Here is an 18,597-nt window from a genome sequence, read left to right on the forward strand (position 1 = left end):
AAATTTTAACAATCTATGAACTTAATATTAAAAAAGGAAAGAAAACATTTAAACAATCTGTGAACTTAATGGCTTATTTCTGTTTAGTTTCTTTAAAGAGTTCTTTAGTTGGTATTAGATAAGGGACGTCATATACCAGCTTCACTATTTTATTTTGCTGTCGTTGTAGTATATTTACATAATTTTGGTTTCCTGTTCCCCGTAGTTGTTGCATATAACATGCTTTAGATTTGACATAAGATTTTTTTCCGTTTTTGGAACAAAGTTTTTGATTTTTGAAAAAAGACTCCATATTGTTGATATTTTGCTAATTATTGACATGGACTCTGTCTATTGTTAGTCCTAAATATTTAACACATTTAATTTAAATTAGTAGTGTGGGTTTTGTTATATGTTTTTTTTCCGAATCACCACTTTACTCTCACAGTGTGGGGGTCGTGGCCTTTGGCTTACCTGTCGGGGTCTCTCTGCACACGCTGTGTGTAACTTTTATACGCACAGGCGTGTGCGTGAGGTAGGATTAGGCAATCGTCCGCTCGGGGCCTCGCGTCCCTGCTGGAGCCTGCAATCGGTCCCGTCGGTGCCTTATGGCCTCTCGCTCGACACCCTACTACGTTCTTTTCAGAAGGTGGCGGGGAAAAGGATTCACATATATATTATCACACAAGAAATAAGAACGGCTTACTTACATGGATAACACTATTTATTTTATAAGAAAACTGGCGTGTAATACAAAGATATTTTATTACACGTTTAATGAAATCTAACTTACTTCGAATTTATATCTAACACGTGTTTTATAGAAGACTCATTTTATGTAAGGAAGTACGGCAGTCGAGTTTCGGACAAGGAGAGAAGGACGGGCCTTGAACTTCGCGCCTTTTATAGCCTTTGTTCTGGTCGCCCTCTATTTCCGGCTGGGTATAGAACAGCAGGCTGGTAACTTAACGAGCTGCGTTCGCTTGCGTGGTTTCGCTCCTCGGTAGGTCCTTAAGGATTGTTTATGACGGAGGCGCCACAACAGTTTTGCACTTCTACTGGGAGACCGTTTCTTGCGACCGAAAATTCGCGTTCATCGAATTTGATGCGCTGATTTTGTACATGCTTGTCCTATCGAATGCATAGTTTATTTAGATATTCCGGAAACACGTTTTCTTGGATTTGTCTTCTACCCTTTTAAAATGTTTTATTTTATTTACTGTTTATTGAGTAACCTGTTGAGGTTCACACTATAAAAAACATTGTAAATACGTTCGCGAGACCTTACTTCAGTCTAGAAGCTCTGTACCTACTGTATGTTACTAATTTCCGTATGTGCGGTAGGTCATCGTACATTTTCAGTCAGGTACACCTGTCGAGATGGTGATGATGCGACGCTTGAAAAATAAAAAATGAAAACTTTGGGATTTGAAACACATGAAAAATTTGACATTTACTTACTTCTTGTAATCGTCGGTCAACGCGTATGTGCAAAAATTAACAATAGGCGTGATGGTTTTTCAATTTCTTCACAAGTCTAGCTACCATCTGAAAAAACATATATAAAATATGCATAGTTGTCGTATTAAAGGTATTTATTCATTTATTTATTCATATTTTTTGCTTGCAAACTATATTAATGATAGAAATAATGTGACCTCACTGGGGTTTCCAGTGCCGAGGACACTTAACAATATACGTTTTTTAAATTACATTTGAGAATAAACAAAGAAGACTAACTTAAAAAGACGAAGATAATTAACAAATATTCAGACAGTTTTAAAAACAAGGTATTTATGTACATCTATATTATTTATATTACAAAACACACAATGAAAATAACAAAAACCTAACATAAGCCATACACTTGTGGAGCAGTTGATTCAATATTGGTATGGGCGAATGAGACAATCCATTTTACTTCTACCTAGCTCCACTATCCATTTTTTATAGCCTTTTTAAACATTTTCTCGTTACTAATTGTTTTAATAGATAGTGGAAGTAGGTTGTAGATTTTAATTGAATAATACTCAAAATCCCTTTGTCCGAAAGTGGTTTTAGTTTGTATTTGTTTAAGTTGTCTATGTGTTGAGGATCTAGTGATCATATTATTTGTATGTGATGTATTGCGGAGGTTATGTCTTTCATTAGAGTAAGAGTAGTTTTTGAATCTATAAGTGAGTATTGTATGTTAGTAAATCTCCCGTTTTTTTATTATTTACACTCTGTAATGCATTTAGAAATGTGTTTTTTTAATATTTTCAATAAAACTTTTATTTAACATAAAAACATACGTAAAGTAAAAAATAAAAACAATTCTAGTTGAACTTGCCAAAAAAGAGTATCTTGTGTTTGGCAAGTCTACAAAATAATTTTATGTTTTTTTTATTTTTAAATCCATTGAGAAACAGCAATGCGTAACAAATAAAAATAATAAATAAATAAAAAACAAAGAATTTCTAAAAATGCAAAAAGTTAAAAACATATATTTTTTTAAACTAAATTAATTCATATACACAGGCATATGAATATACTTACTTTACGTATCCGGCTGGATCATATCCTGCCACTCCAATATGCGGCGACGGATATCGCCTTGTCATTTGCCACAATTAGAAAAAGTTCGGCAGCTGAGAAGAAGAATGGTTTACATTATTATTATTATATCAATAATTATTTTTTGTAAAACATTTAGTGGTCCTTAGACACCTAAATGTTCAATCTTAATAAGCGTTGAAAGCCCCTCCCCATCCGACTATTGCACATTTAATAACTGACTGTACTAGAGCATAATAAACTGGCTTCAATTGATTCGTCGAGATACCTCTAGGCTTTAAAAATATGTGGAATAATTTTCAATTGAATCAAATTGAATCTATTTATTCTTTCCGTTGGATACTTTGATCGATGATTATTCCCGGATATTTTATCATGGATTTTTCGGTCAGAGTAACACATTAAGATGGACAGTTTGTGTGGTTCCTGCAGTTTCTGTCACGAGATTTTGGGTCTATATGGTTGGGTTTTTTTTATTGTTCAATGTAAACGCAAGGTAGTGGGTTTCTTTGCGAATTCATTGTCAAATACCTATTTATATTGACAAAACAGAAAATTAATAGCTGTGGAGATAAAATAATACTTACATCAATCTCGAGCAATGAATTACCGGATGCCGCGTCGCGTCGTCACTCTTAGCGGGCTATATTTTATCAGTCGGAAGTGAGCTTTATGGGATGCTATGTTTGTCGATGGAGTATTCTAGTAATCATTGTGTGTTCTATCAGTCGTAGTGAGCTAGGGTGTTATTGGCTCGATATCACACGAGTCACGAAATCAGAATATTTACTTTAACAGCAATCTTCGAGGCAAACGTAATTTAATTCAATCTTCTCATGCACTGTATCGTCGTTTGTTCGTAACGCAATTCAATTTTATGTTCTTGCTTTATTTCAAATCGACGTTAATTCGCATACAGTACAAAGATTAATTATTAAAGTAATTTTAAAGAAACCCTCAACATTCAATACGAAAAGTCTATATAAAATATTTAAGGTAAATTAAAAAAATAAATGAAATTTAAAATAAATTCTATTTTACAAATTTATAAAGAAGAAAAATTATTTATGTATGATTCATCGAATTTCTTATAATCGTCAATAAAATTATAACTTTAAAATATAAATCGATAAATCAACCTTGATTCAAAATTCAAAAGGTTCAAAGTTCAAGATTCAAAATAATTCGCTTTAGCGAATTATTTTGAATCAAGAACACAATTTATATCAACAAACTAAAATAAATAAATTAAAATCAAAATCAACAAACAAGATTGATTCTTATGCCAAGCTGTCTTGTCCTGCAAATAATCTTTTACTCTGTAGAGTTACTATAGTAACTCTTTCCAAAAATCCTGTGCCAAAATCTTTAAAAAGAAATTCTTGGCAAAGCTCGAATTTCAAGAGGTATCTTATGTAAAATCGTATGCAGTTTAAGGCAAAAGAATTATTGATTTTTTGCAGTCTAGTAATGGGCAACTAGCATTGTATTTTTGTATTTGTACATTCGTCAGGACCGTAGAACAAGGACGGATGTGCGAAAAACGCGACATTGACTTTCTTTTACATTAATTTGATGTTGAAAAGTTATAAAAAGGCTTTTTTTTCCAGGTTTGGTAAAATACGTTTATATAATATAACTAACACAAGTATCAAATGGTATACTTTTGTACTTACTTTTGTTGTGACAAAAAGAGTCAAAAAAATGTTTAAACCGCTCTCACATAAAGTTGAAGAAAATCCCATGCGTCGTTGTTCTGCGATCCCGACGAATTGTTTATAACCTCTGTATATGTAAAAGACCTTTGGACGTTATAATCATCATCATCATTCCCTTTCCGCACCTAATGGTGCATACACAAAGGTAAAATGATCAGTCTTACGCCTAAGGTACCAGTCCAGGGACTGTGTAAAAGCATCATTTTAAATAAATATTTCATGTCAACCACGTCGGGAATCAAACCCGAGACCTCTAGCATGGTAGGCAAACGCGCTGTCCATTACACCACGAGGCCGACACTCGTTATCACTTAGACTAGCCAATGATAGGCCATAAGCCCTGTAAATGTCTAGGCTTCCATATTCCCTTCTTTAAGGTATTCTCCATCCCTGTTGTTATTTGTTAATCTTAATGACTCCCGAGGCGGTGAAATCCGGTCTTTTGTCTACCAACATTTGGACAAACTCAAATATTGTAATTGTAATTATGTTAATGGATCGACTGTGCCAATATAAACTCACCCCTTGAATGCACCCCGGGCCACTCCTATATAAGGGTGGACAGACACAAAACCTCAGTCACTTCTCACAGCTCAGCACAAAGCGCAACCATTTCCCGTGTCACAATATTCGTGACATTTAAGGTTAGTCGGAATCGATGGCAGATCGGTCTCTAGCGAGTCCCTTCAGTTTTGTGCATTTAATGTTTTAACGCTCTTAAAACCCCATAAATATCTTACATCTCCTTAAAGTGGTGTAGTGGCTAGCGCATAATTACGCGCGGGATCGGGAGTTTGATCACCGTCTGGATTAAATACAATATTTGTTCATAATGGAAAATAAATTACCCGTATTATTTTCCATTTTGTGACTAAAGTAAATATATAGAAATACGTGCTGTTGACTATGTACTAATCTAGTGTCCTGTGCACTGATATATTATAAGAATAAGGAGGAAGACAGTTTGATAAACATTTATTGTCTATTACTTGCCTTCCGATCGTTTAAAAATATTTATACTCGTAGACATGAATATTGAAACTTATAATATAAAAAATCAAACACTGATTTGAGTCTACTGACACTTTATTTTATTTTTACAAATACAAAAACAAAACTTTCGTGACAATTGTTTCGCATTGTTAGGGCATTTTCAAACGAATGTTTACATTATTACTTATATAGTTATATAATTCAAGGTACTTAAGTAAAAGATAAAAATAATCTTAAGAATTAAAGCATGTTGATTAATCATAATTGTGGGAAAAACCAATAGTCAAGGGCAAGGCTAAGTGTTTAATAAGTATGTAATGGTGAATTTAGGTATTTATATTTGAATTCCGGAAAAAAATATTACACAGTACGTATTTATTGACATACATGTATGTATTATGAGATAGTGAATGAAGCTTTATAGTTTTATATCTGTAGATAATGTACATGCTACAGTTCATAAAATTATTTTTATTTTTTACCTAAGTACCTTGAATTATATAACTATATAAGAATATTCAATCCATCAATCCAAACAAGGCGAAACAATTGTCACGAAATTTTTGTTTTTATATTTGTAAAAATAAAATAAAGTGTTCAGTAGATTCAAATCGATGTTTTATTTCTTATATTATAAGTTGAAATGTGGAGTTCTACAAAATCTTTCTAATTCTACAAATCAATCAACGACATGAATATTTTTTAATAAATCAATTTGAATTCGCCCAATCCTTAAGAGTCTCATAATAAGTATCAGTCATTAAATCTCTCCACTTTATATTCGTTTACTGTTTTGTAAAGTAAATTAAGTCCACTTAACTCTTTTTGTTTATTAGTAAGTTTAATCACGATTTTTTTATTTTTTTTTAGTTATTTATTTCTTTATACACATTTTTTTTTCTTTTTTATCGCTGGGGTGCTCAAAAAGGCGATACATCTTTCCGCCGTGACCCCGTTTCTTGTTACTTCCTCCGGATCGTTAAAAATTACACCATACTGTGCGTACATTTGTACGTCATTTAATCTGCTCTCCTCAAACATGGGACAGTCGTGGAATAAATAGAGGACGTCCTGAGACATTAGCCCATCGCAAGAGAGCAATTATTATTTCAATATTTGAGTTTGTCCAAATGTTCGCAGACAAAATACTAGATTTCACCCCCTCGGGAGTCATTAAAATTAACTAGTTACAACAGGGATGGAGAATAATGATGAATTAATGACTCCCGAGGGGGTGAAATCCAGTCTTTTGTCTACGAACATTTGGACAAACTCAAATATTGTAATGAAACCAACCGGTCCAAGAAGAAGTTTAAAAATTGAAACATTGTTTTTAGGCGTTGCCCAGTGAAATAAATTCAAGAATTAATAATGAAATAATTCAGTCAGATGAATCTCTTCACAACAATAAAGGTTTCAGCTCTTTAACTTCATTAAAATCAACAAATGGAAGAATTGAAGAAATATGGATGTTCAAACATAGGCAAAATGGTGAATGTTACACAGTGTGTAAAGTGGCCACTTAAACCAGCCAATGACAGGTAATAAGCCCTGTAAATGCCTAGACTTCCATATTCCCTTATTTAAGGTATTCTCCATCCCTGTTGTAATTTGTTAATTATTATTTGTATTAGTATTTGTTAAAGTAGTATTTGTGTAAGCTGTCCGTCCAAATGATGGCGGCAAATGTTTGAAAAATAATTTCGTCATTTCGCCCGAATCACTTGCGTGCCTCTTTTTGCACGTTTATAATGAATTCGCGATTTTTATTTTGTTAAACAAGCACTAAAGGTGTAACTAGATGTTCCAATTTTGTTTATACAACAATGTAAATAAATAATTACATTACATTTTAAAACTGCGCCGTAGTTTTTTTTAACCGCAAAACTTCATGCTAGTAGAATTGCCCATAATCAGGGGCAAAACAAAAATGACGCCGTAAGAAAATTTTATAATGTCGTCATTGCAATGCTTATCTGTCTGTTTACTTTGGTCTTTTATAAGATTTAAGCTCTGCGATAAGTTTACATGTGAACGGATATTTGCTTGGCAAAACTGAAGTGGTTTTGTAGAAGGCAAAGTGTTGAAAATGCAATACTTATCAGGTCAATGAGGAAGTTGTTCGTATGGTATTTGAAAACCAAAGATGAAAGAGACCGACAGCCGTTGAGCGGATGTGTGCTAAAAGCTATCTAAAATATCTTCGTCAAGATCCTTGCAGCATGAAAATCTGAGGCTAGAATTATCTACACAATTAAGAAAGGGGTGTTGCGTCGGTTTGGACATGTGTAACGAGTGGACAGCGAAAAAACGGCTTAAAAGATTTACGATGCGAATGTTGATGGATGCAGAAACCGAGTAAAGCCTTTCGGCTTTTTTTCTTTTCAGACATGATATTTGATATATACTCGTATATAACCCAATCCAACAAATACTTGAAAATGGGCATGTCAAAGATCAGAGTAATTGGCGAGCGAACATGAAAAAATATTAGGCCTATATGCAATGAAATAGTGATAGGGCGTGCTATTCTTTTATGATTTTTTCAAATACAACTTTGGGTAACACATCTTTATTTTACTGATTGTAGAATTCCATGTAATTCTATAACAGTGAGTTTTTTACAACTCATTGTTAATCGCCCCCAAAATTTAAATATTCGGGTAAATCAAGAGATAAATGTGTTTTGAAAGTAATATAATACGTGAAGCATTTGGTCTTAATCTTACAACGAAACGTCGTTAATTTATTGTATTTGTACTAATGTAATGTATTGTATTTATACTAATGTAATGTATTGTATTTATACTAATGTAATGTATTGTATTTATACTAATGTAATGTATTGTATTTATACTAATGTAATGTGTTGTATTTATACTAATGTAATGTGTTGTATTTATACTAATGTAATTTATTGTATTTATACTAATGTCATGTATTGTATCCGAAGTAATTCACAAGGATGTTGGCTGTCTTGTGTCTACTGAGCTTGGGGGCTCTCCTAGCGGCTTCCGCAGTCCCCGCGGCCTCCGCCCCCGCGCCGGACTGGCCTTACAGGTATCTGGAGAGGGAGGTAATGATCACCTTATTCCTACGCACGTCTCAGTACTATATGGCAGTTAAACGTGAATTACTGAAAGAATATGGGCGGGATGGTGAATGTCACACAGTGCGTAAAGTGGCCACTTAAACCAGCCAATGACAGGTCATAAGCTGTAGATGCCTAGACTTCTATATTACCTTCTCTTAAATGTTCTTCACCTCTGTTGCAATATGTTTTTTTTTCTATTACCACTTTTAAACAACGTTTTCAAATGAATTTTTGTTTTTAAAACACTTATCATGTGATCAATATGTTTTTTTTTTTTATACGCCTCCACTCGTTTGCGAGTGATTTTGGAAATGATGATCAATATGTTTATCCTATTTTAAATGCCTCTATTTTTTTCCTTTACTAATTTGATTTTTTTTTTCAACAGTTATCTATGGAACTTTACGGAATGCTCCAGAATTATGCCCCAGAAGGTCCCTTGTCGATGGGCAGAGTACCAGGAGCCAAGAGAAACTCCGAGATCATCAACTCTCTGCTGGCTCTTCCCAAGAGTATGGCTGATGCAGGACGAAGATAACTCACTCACAGATGCGAGCACGACCGACCCAAGGATCCCAATCGGCAATTCATACATAACTTCGAATAAAATCTAAAAAGAATCTAACTTAGTAAAGTATAATTCTAATACTGTCTATGCTTTTGCAATATGGCGGGACATTTTATTCTAATTTTCAATTCATGTAATTTAAACTTCAAAAATTACGTTTTGAAAAATTAATTATCTAATTTATTTTGATCGGTCATCAGATTCTTGGCATTTAAAATTGATTGTTGAAACAGAGGAACATATTTTTTTTATTGCATTGTACTAAATATAACCTAGATTATTATCTTTATTAATATGACTCTTATGTGAAATGAAATTAGGGAGAACAAAGGCCAATAAAGACGTTTTCCTATAACATGTTTTATTTATTATTATATTTATGTTCAATTGACCCAATTAGGTATGTTAACAGTTCAATTAAGTCAACTATTTTCTTCTTCTAAGTCTTTAGTAATATGGAATCGTTGGAACTAAAAACGTAGAATTAAGAAAAACCGCATACGCCCATCAAACATAAGGCGACTATCCTATTTCTCAACTCACTCTTTAATGCGCCTGAACTACTGAGTTCAATACATCTAGAAACCTAAGACAAAACTTACTCTTTTATACCGATAACCATAGAACTAACTATGGTATTCATTCCCCTATGCCCAGAATTCTTAGGTCTGCCAACAAACATACCAGTCTTGATTTCTTTGATAACAAGTTGTCTTCTTTCAAACGATCACTGAACCAAATTCAATTATAAACACCTCTCTCCCGCTTCCACTCCCACAAAGTCTACTATATACCACTGAGTCTTTCTACTTTTTTATAATAATTTTCTATGTATAAATATGTCCTTAAAAATGCCCATTGGGCTTATATATAAATGAATAAATAAATACTACTCTTAAAGGAGTAGTTTTACGTTTTGACCCATTAGATTCATTGCAGACGTCGCTCAGTACGCTTATCCCGATTTAAATTCAACTATGCCGAGTTGTGCCGTTTTAAAGTGTAGAAATACTTCTGAGATCTTAAAGAAATAGGATGGGATCACATTGCATGTGTAAGTAGCAAATGCATGTGTAAGTAGTAAATGCTTTACATAAAAAATGAATTATTTTTCCATCTGTCAGATTGTCAAAAAAAAACAAAATGGATATTTTGTTAGTGTTGCCAGGATGGTAAAGAATTTTACGCTACTTTGCTCATCTTATGGTAGAACTTATAAAAATTGGACCTCTCGGATTAAACAACGCCGTGGTGGACATTTGACCGACATTATCTTCAAAACATAAAATATTATTGAACATGACATTAAAATATCCGTTTTGTGTAAAATATATATATATTTTTTTTAAAGTTCAAAGTTCATTAATTAAATTACTTAAATTAAATGGCTCTTTACTTATCTTCTCTGTTGTGGCAATCAATGTTTCCGCGTGTACAATAAAATTTTAGATAAATTAACAAATTGCTATTTTTTAATCTTATGAATCTTATGACGTGTTATGATTATATTTTTCGCAATCTGGCAACATTACGCGGCGACTTCACGCATGCGCGCGGCGAAAGTGGGGCAGAGTGGGTGGTTTTTCGGACACAGTCTGATGTATTCAAATATGATTCTACGCTCCTTCTGGATTTTCTTAATTCTATGACTAAAAAGTAACTGATTCCCGTATTAGGTTCAGTACAATACATTTGAATGTATTATCGACTGTATAAATTAATACAAAAATTTAAACGATTAAATTTTATAAATAAAGCGTAAGAGTATTATTTTATAATCCAGTTCTAATTATTGGGAAACATTTTTCAAATTAATAAAAAAAGTGTCAGAAAACATTTGTATTTAGCATTTATTCTTCATCCCTCTTCCCTCAAATAATGGTGCATAGGGCACTTCATGGGTACACCAATCGCAGCGTATCTTCATCATTTTTGTTACATGAAGGAAAGATGATCAGTCATAAGATTCAGGCGCCAGTCCCCGTGGACATAGTCCCTACTATTAAATGTTCTAGTGTTAAAATACCGTTTTAAACAAATATTTCAGATCGACTACGTCGGGAATCAAACCCGAGACCTCTTGCATGGCTGACTACACCACGAGGCTGACATTTCATTGGCATTGGATTGAGGGGAAACTATAAAATATTCCAACAACGATATAAAACACCATGTGCAACAGGACAGTAAAAATCTGCCTTATAAAATTAAATCGCAAATTATTTTTAAAAACTACATTTCGTTTAGATTTTTTGCAAATTTAGTTTGGGCTTGTTAATAAAACAGCATCCCTTCAATCAAATATTGTATTTAAATAAACATTCCCATATTATTTTAAATAAACTAGTAAAGAGAAAATAACAATCATAAATTGACATAAAAAAATTACGAAAATTTTGGGTTCTACTTTTTATATGGAAATTTTCATTAGAAATACCTTCCTTAATAGTTCAAAAACTGCTAGTAACATATCAATCCCTCCTACTTATAATATTGTAACCCACGGATGGTCCATTTAGAATTTATATGTATTTTTTCCATATATCATTATATTTTTAGTAACAATGAAGAAAAAAATTATTTTGCAATTAGTTAAATTAGTAATCTCATATTTTATGAACCCTTGCGATAATTTTCGCGGATGACCGGAAGCGGCGTTAGTACCAGTTACGATTGTGTTCTTCGAACTAGATTATTTGTTCTTTTTAAAGTTTTTTATGTATGTTTTAATGTTAAATACAGGTTAAAGCTCAGCCAAAATCAAGTGAGGGTTTTCACTAGAGCCTGCCCAGGGCACTGCAGATTGACCAAACACCGCGCTAAAATGAACCTTTCCGAAACTTCGAGATGTAGGTTCTGCAGTGCAGATGAGGAAACACCTACACACATTCTATGTGAATATGATACTTTATATCACAAAAGTAGCTTCATTTTCGAGGGACCACTGGTAAAACCTGAGGAAGTTAAGGGGCCCGCCCTCTACCTAATAGCCCGATACTTTACGGATCTGGGCTTAGTGGGGGAGATTTAGCAAAATGTAAACTCTCGCCTTCCACACAGTAGCCAGGCTCTTTATAGACCTGGACTCGGGGGGCGAGAACTATTTACGGGGACCCGTCACAATAGATCTTCACAGGTCGCAGTGACGTCGGAAGCTTGCGTAGCACTGACCCCCACCACAAAGAGTAAGGATAAAAGTTACGTAGCACCGTTTTCAGGAAAATCATCTCAAAATAGATTTTTATTTTTTGCTATTTTTCTGTAAAATACATGTCTATTCTTTATATTTATATATGTAAAACATGTAAAAGCCTACAAGGCGTTTAAATAAATATATGAATTATTTAAATATGTCGCAACAGAAAGGAAAAACATTTTTGAGAGGGAATATGGAAGTCTCAAGCATTTGGACATACTTAAAACATTGTTAAAATTAATAAGTTCTCAAATGCCTAGACTTCCACATGTTGTTTTCAAGGATATTCTCATATAAATAGGATTCTGCTTTCAATTCCCGGTACGATTTCAATAATTAAACCTGATTTCTCTCATTCCTGGGTGTTCTTCGCTATAATTGACAATTCGCATTTGGTTTGACCATTTTTGATAATGTGTCATAGTGTGAATTGATTCCTTTACCTACCTGTCTCATTTTCAATCCGGTCCCTTTCGCACCCATATGAAGTTTCGAAAACAATTTGATAGTTATTATTTGTCACCTGGTCTCAGTATCCGCTTTGAACTTGATGGAAGTATAATATGTTAATCGCAAATCGATTTCGCTACAAAACGCATGGCAAATTATAAAATATAGTTAATAATAAAATAAATTTACCCTGTAAAAGAAAACGAAGATCCCAACAGTGTGGAGTTTTGCCGCCGTTTTCCAGAAGAATAATAAAAATCTTTTAAAAGGTTAATCCATTCACTCCATTTCCTGATTAATCCATTTGCGCTGTGACATTACCAAACTTTAATATACCTGCTGTCGGAAACTAGCGCACGCTTCGCCGACACATTCGTAAAAATAGCATAACTTTTTTAATAATGATATTGTCTTTTATTTTTTTACATATTCGGCTTAACTCCCTTCGCCTTTCTCAGTCCGATATATTAACGTAACCATTTATATAAGTGTATTTTTCTCATAACTAAACGCGTAATTCATTGCTAAAATAAATAAATTTATCGATTGATACATCCTAACATCACGTTTCGTTGAAATCATAAAATATAATGTTAGATTTTTATGACGTTTATCTTCGATTGTGTGACATGTCTGCGGGGTGGATCTCGTGTGTGGGGTCGACAGGTCGACCACGCATTTCGACAGTATATAAAGATGGACAGACTTCATCTTCTTCAGTGACTTCCCAGAGTTTGCGACCCTCACCTAGTCTCGTAACATTATATTCTCTTAAAGGTTAGCTAGTTTCATGAAACTGAACAGATTTATTCAACAAAACTATATTTAGTTTTAATACTATTTATTATTTCGGTGATTACACATGTAGTGGTCAGTGCGTTTGTCTACCATGCAAGAGGTCTCGGGTTCTATTCCCGTCATGGTTGACATGAAATATTCATTCAAAAAGGCGTTTTAACACTAAAATATTTCACAGTCCCTGGACTGGCACCCGAAGCGTAAGATTGATCATCTTCTCTTTATGTAATAAAAATTATCAAAATACACTGTGGTTGGTGTACCAATGGAGTGCCCTATGAACCATTAGGTGCAAAAAGAGAATAGGAGACGACTTTTGTGTAAAAAAAATAAGGTTTACCATTACAAATTTACAGTCAAAACATTATTTTCGATATAACAAACAAATTTATTTTGAAAAAATATTATCTTCTTTTTTTAATGGCATCTTTACCTCTCTGCCGGAATTTTTTGCTAATATCGAGTTTATTACACGTTTTTCCACTTTTTTTCTTTTTTTAAGATTAGTTCGTTGATATTTTTTAATTATTACGCTATTTACAACCTTATGTCATTAATTAATATAATATTATGTACATACAGTTTTATATATACACAAGTTTAAAACATCAACACAACGGTACACAGCGGGTTTCGGATAGAGTAATATATCTCAAAAATATCGTGTGGAAAATTTACAAGAACCCTAAACGAGAGTTTTTGGCTCTGTAGCTACTCTCAGATGAAAATCCTGAAAAAGTCATCCAGCGGAGATAACTCCGCCTCGAAGTGTAGCGGTTTGCATCATGCTTGAAGTCTCGGGGTCGATTCGTGGCAGAGTGGCAGAGTGGACGTGACATATTGGTTTTAATGGAGGTTCTACGAAGCAATATTTCATGTCGAAGCGTGAGTAAGACTAATCGCCTTGTAACAAAACAATCCAGATGCGATGCAATCAGTGCTCAATGTCGTTACGTTTATCTGATAGAGAAGCAGTGTATTTTATTGCGTGCAGTTTAAAAATACGAAAATGTATACACGTTTTATTTTTTGGATCAATATTTTCGTTTTTATGATTTACCTAAATATTTAAATTTTGGGGCCATTTTCGACGAGTTGTAAATAACTCACTATTAGAAAATGAGGATCAAGTTAGGAATCAAATATAGTGGAATTCGAACCTCTGATCTGTTAGCCCGCGACTTCTTATTCTTAACTTCTTCTTGCAGTGCCTTATGAGGTCCCCCGACGTTGGCGATCACTACAGCGAAAGCATCTCGGTCCTGCGCTACTCCGAGGCCAGGACAACTGCCTGTTGGATGTACTCGTCGTAGTGATTCCTGCGAAAAGATTACCAGAATGGTTTCCCGTTGCCTTTTCTGGTGGATATTTCTGTCGGGGCTACCTTCCCTTTGCCGGTTGGTTCTGGTTTGAAGACGCCAGAAACTCGCCTTTCATCCTTTCGTTATCTGCTGTGATCACACCGTTATTAGTGTGATCCCATCGCACGGGGTTCGCGACGTGGACGCTAACGAGTCGGATTAGTGGAGTCGGAGTAGTGCTGCCGGTGGAATGCAGCTGGGCGTTCGCAGCATTTAATAGAATCACACCCTCCAGCGAGATGTGAATCACTGCGACCCTACTGACGATTCGAACCCCCCTGCTCTGTATTCAACTACAAATATTTCATTTTTCTTATTTATTCTATTAAATTATTTTGACGTAACACATTATCCAATGCCGAGGATTTCTTCTTATCAAACAAAATACAACTTCAACGCCGATCTTGCGCTTAACGGCGGCGGCGCTTCGGTGTTGTCGATAGATCTGCCTACACATCAGGCGCAATATCGATGTTTTTTTACATGGGTATTATTTTTCTAGTCAAGTATATCTCCAAAGATGCTGGCTGCCCTCTGTCTACTGAGCTTGGGAGCTCTACTCGTGGCCCCCGTGGCCCCTGTAGCCTCCGCCCCCACACAAGACTGGCCCGAGAAGTATCTGGATAGAGAGGTATCAAAGCAATTGGGCTCTTAGCCTCCTTAAAAAAACCTAAAAATGATAATCTCACGTTGATTGATTCGTAAATCACGACCTAGAACAGGTGGTAATATCTTATTTGCTTACTTTACATAACATATTTATTTGCTATTATAAAAATGTTTTGTTATTTATTAACTTTTCAATAATTCGTACCACATTTTCTTGAATAGATAGTCACCTAAAAAGCTACACTGTTGTTTAGGAACATTTCGCACCCCCAGAAGTATACTGTGGTATGTCTAAATCGGCCATTTTAAAGGTCTTACGGCAGTGTGCTTTTGGGGGTGCGATTTAAGCTTGTCTGTGACTACCTGCTATTAGGAGGTAGGATCCTTCCCCTTATTGTGCGTGAAGTTGCGTATAGAATATAAATCATTTACATTCCTTTTACTCAGTATAATCTTCTGCCTATTCATTTAAAAACGACTTCTATTCAGTCTATAAATAATATTCATGTCCCACTAAAAAATCATTTCCTTAAGCTGTTCTCCAATAACCCTTGACTTATGTGTGTAAGCCAGTGTTATATTTTGTAAAATTGTCTTGTCTTAAATGTTTCCGAGATACAAGTATGTATGTTGTACACTACTTTATGTTTTATTTATATTAAACAAGGATGGCACCATCGACTATGACGGTCAGTCTCTCAGACTGTCTAATTTTCGTAGAATAACAAATAATTTCGCTCACCGGAACTATTTGAAAGCTCTAAAAGTATTATAAAAGTTGAAAATCGGGTTGTGGTCCTGTGGCTAGTGTCTCGGACTCACGGACCAAAGGTCCGTGGTTCGAATCCCACTCTACCCCAACTCGATTCCATTTTCTAATAGTGAGTTATTTACAACTCGTTGAAAATGGCCCTCAAAATTAAATATTTGGGTAAATCATAAGAACGCAAATATTTCTTTTTTCAAAAAAAAATAAAAAAAATAATGAAGTTCAATTGAAATAAAACATTGACGCTCCCAACTTGTTTTCTACTTAACAACAGATTGTAGATTATATTCACTGAAAACAACTGATTGTATTACCTCTATATATCTGATTATGTCTTAATTTAATTAATTGCACATAACTGTCCCAGAATGAGTTTTCAAACTCATGGGAGTACAATTATGTAATGTGCATATTTTGTATTTCGAATAAAAATATTTTAAAAAGATTAAAAAATCTAAATAACCAATGTAAAGTTTTTACCGGTGCTTTTTATTTTATTTTTCATTTGCGGTTATTAAATTTTTTGTGAATATATTTTTTTAAACGAAATTTAATCGCTTGTAACAAAATACAGAATCTCTCAACTTTGTTTTGAAAGGCCATAATCCACTTATTAAATAATGGAGAATAATTTAAATTTGAACCCTGGAGTACATTGAAAGCCTTCGCCTGCGCCTTACCAGGATCCATTTCAAGGGTCTTGTGGCCTCTTTTCAAATCCGCACATCACAAAAACAATATTTTTTAGCTGTAATAAACGATTAATTGTTATTTTTTCAAAAATTCTTTGTTTACAAAATATTTGCGTTTTTTTTTAGAATTTACATTTACTGCTTTCAATGCTATCGCCGTCAGAGCAACCTAAGTATATCTTATAGTTAATTTGTATGCCACCCTCAACCCAATTCTGATGACGATAGGGTATGTTAGCTCATTAGCTTGTTAGTAAACCGGAAGAAACAAGCCCAATCGGGAGAACTAGAACCGTTTCCACCCATCCACCAGCAAAATAATTTTAAAAAAACTTTGGAGTACAGTAAAACTTCAATTATCCGTATTAATGAGTGCCAGGCGTTATCACATAACAAATTTAATTGATTTGACACAGAAACGCACCGGCCGCGAGCGCCCTTTTTTATTTGTAACGTCTCCTATATTTTTTATTTCCTGATATCGAACCGGATATTTGGCAATCCAAATGACTAGAGTTCGGATAAACGAAGTTCTACTGTAGCTATTTATTAAAACGTTAAGAGAATATTCGCCATTCTTATTTTATAAAATTAAACAAGCATTTAAAGTATTATTTAGAGTATTATTCAATTAAAATCTATAACCTACTTCCACTATCTATTAAAACAATTAGTAACGAGAATTTTCTCGTTACTAAATAATATAGATGTAAATAAAAATCATTATAAACTTACATAAGTAGTGTTTAAAACTGTCTGAACATTTTGTCAATTATCTCTGTTTATTAGTTAGTTAGTCTTCTTTGTTTATTCTCAAATGTAAAAATATTTTTAAAAAGTATATTGTTAAGTGTCCTCGGCACGGGTAACCCCTAGGGACCCCTTATTTTTATTATTAATAATTATAGTTTGTAAGAGAAAAAATACGAATAAATAAATAAAAATAATCAGAAATCATCCTTAATAGGATGAATTTTTCCAATAAAAAAAATATATGTAACTTTAAAATAAAAAATAACATAATTGTGATTTTTTTCTTCAGTTGGCAATGGAACTATACGGAATGCTTCAAAACTACCTGAGGGAAGGTCCCGCGTCAGCGGGAAGAATACCCGGAGCCAAAAGGAACTCCGAGATCATCAACTCTCTGTTGGCTCTGCCGAGGAGTATGAGTATGGCTGATGCTGGACGGCGATAAGATACCACAAGGACATGATTGAACTCTCCCTCCTACTGATTTAAAGAACACGGAAAAAATTCAAAGCATTTTCCGGAAAATATGTACCCGAAAACCCATTAAAAATATATATTGCTTTGTATTCTAGTCAAATTAAAGAATTATTTTTACTATATTGTTTAGTAGATTCAACTGACTCATATATTATTCTGCAATATGTATTAAAACATAATTATTTATGTATTGTTAGGATAAAAAGAGATAGTAAAGACCAATAAATAAGTTTTGGCAAAATATGTGTATGTTTTGTTATTATTTTGAAAACGGATACTGATGACTTCTCAAATACCAAATTTTAGCAGACGATAGCCTGCTAAGATTGAAATTTTCAAAACGCTTGTGGGTTTCCTAACTCTTTGGAAACGATGCTATCACGTCGTGTGCAAAAGACGAGATATTTTTTAATACATCATCATCATAAATCCCTTTCCACGCCTGATGGTGCATAGTGCACTGGATTGATACATCAACCGCAGCGTGTCTTGATCATTTTTGTAACCCGATGGTAAGATGATTAGTCTTACGCTTCAGGTGCTTGTCGCTCCCGCGCAATTGTTCTGCTGAAAATATCGGCAGA

General features: G+C 34.0%; 1 protein-coding gene across 1 annotated transcript; it reads left to right on the forward strand.

Moving 5' to 3' along the window:
* Nucleotides 1-13,284: 13,284 nt before the first annotated feature.
* Pdf (Pigment-dispersing factor) lies at nt 13,285-18,224 on the forward strand. Its single transcript, XM_088230218.1, has 3 exons — nt 13,285-13,331; nt 15,216-15,344; nt 17,826-18,224. Exons 2-3 carry the CDS (start codon nt 15,234-15,236, stop codon nt 17,979-17,981), a joined length of 267 nt encoding a protein of 88 aa, XP_088086344.1. The 5' UTR covers nt 13,285-13,331; nt 15,216-15,233; the 3' UTR covers nt 17,982-18,224.
* Nucleotides 18,225-18,597: the final 373 nt, after the last annotated feature.

The sequence above is a fragment of the Micrasema longulum genome, unplaced genomic scaffold, assembly GCF_059751315.1.
Source record: "Micrasema longulum isolate JH-2025_06_02 unplaced genomic scaffold, ASM5975131v1 h1tg000740l, whole genome shotgun sequence".
Lineage (NCBI taxonomy): Eukaryota > Metazoa > Arthropoda > Insecta > Trichoptera > Brachycentridae > Micrasema > Micrasema longulum.

Bases quoted from the DNA above. Each gene is read 5' to 3' on its own strand.
- Pdf (XM_088230218.1), top strand. From the start codon at position 15,234: ATGCTGGCTGCCCTCTGTCTACTGAGCTTGGGAGCTCTACTCGTGGCC. The intron at 15,345-17,825 runs GTATCAAAGCAA...TTTTTTCTTCAG, and splicing joins AGAAGTATCTGGATAGAGAG to TTGGCAATGGAACTATACGG.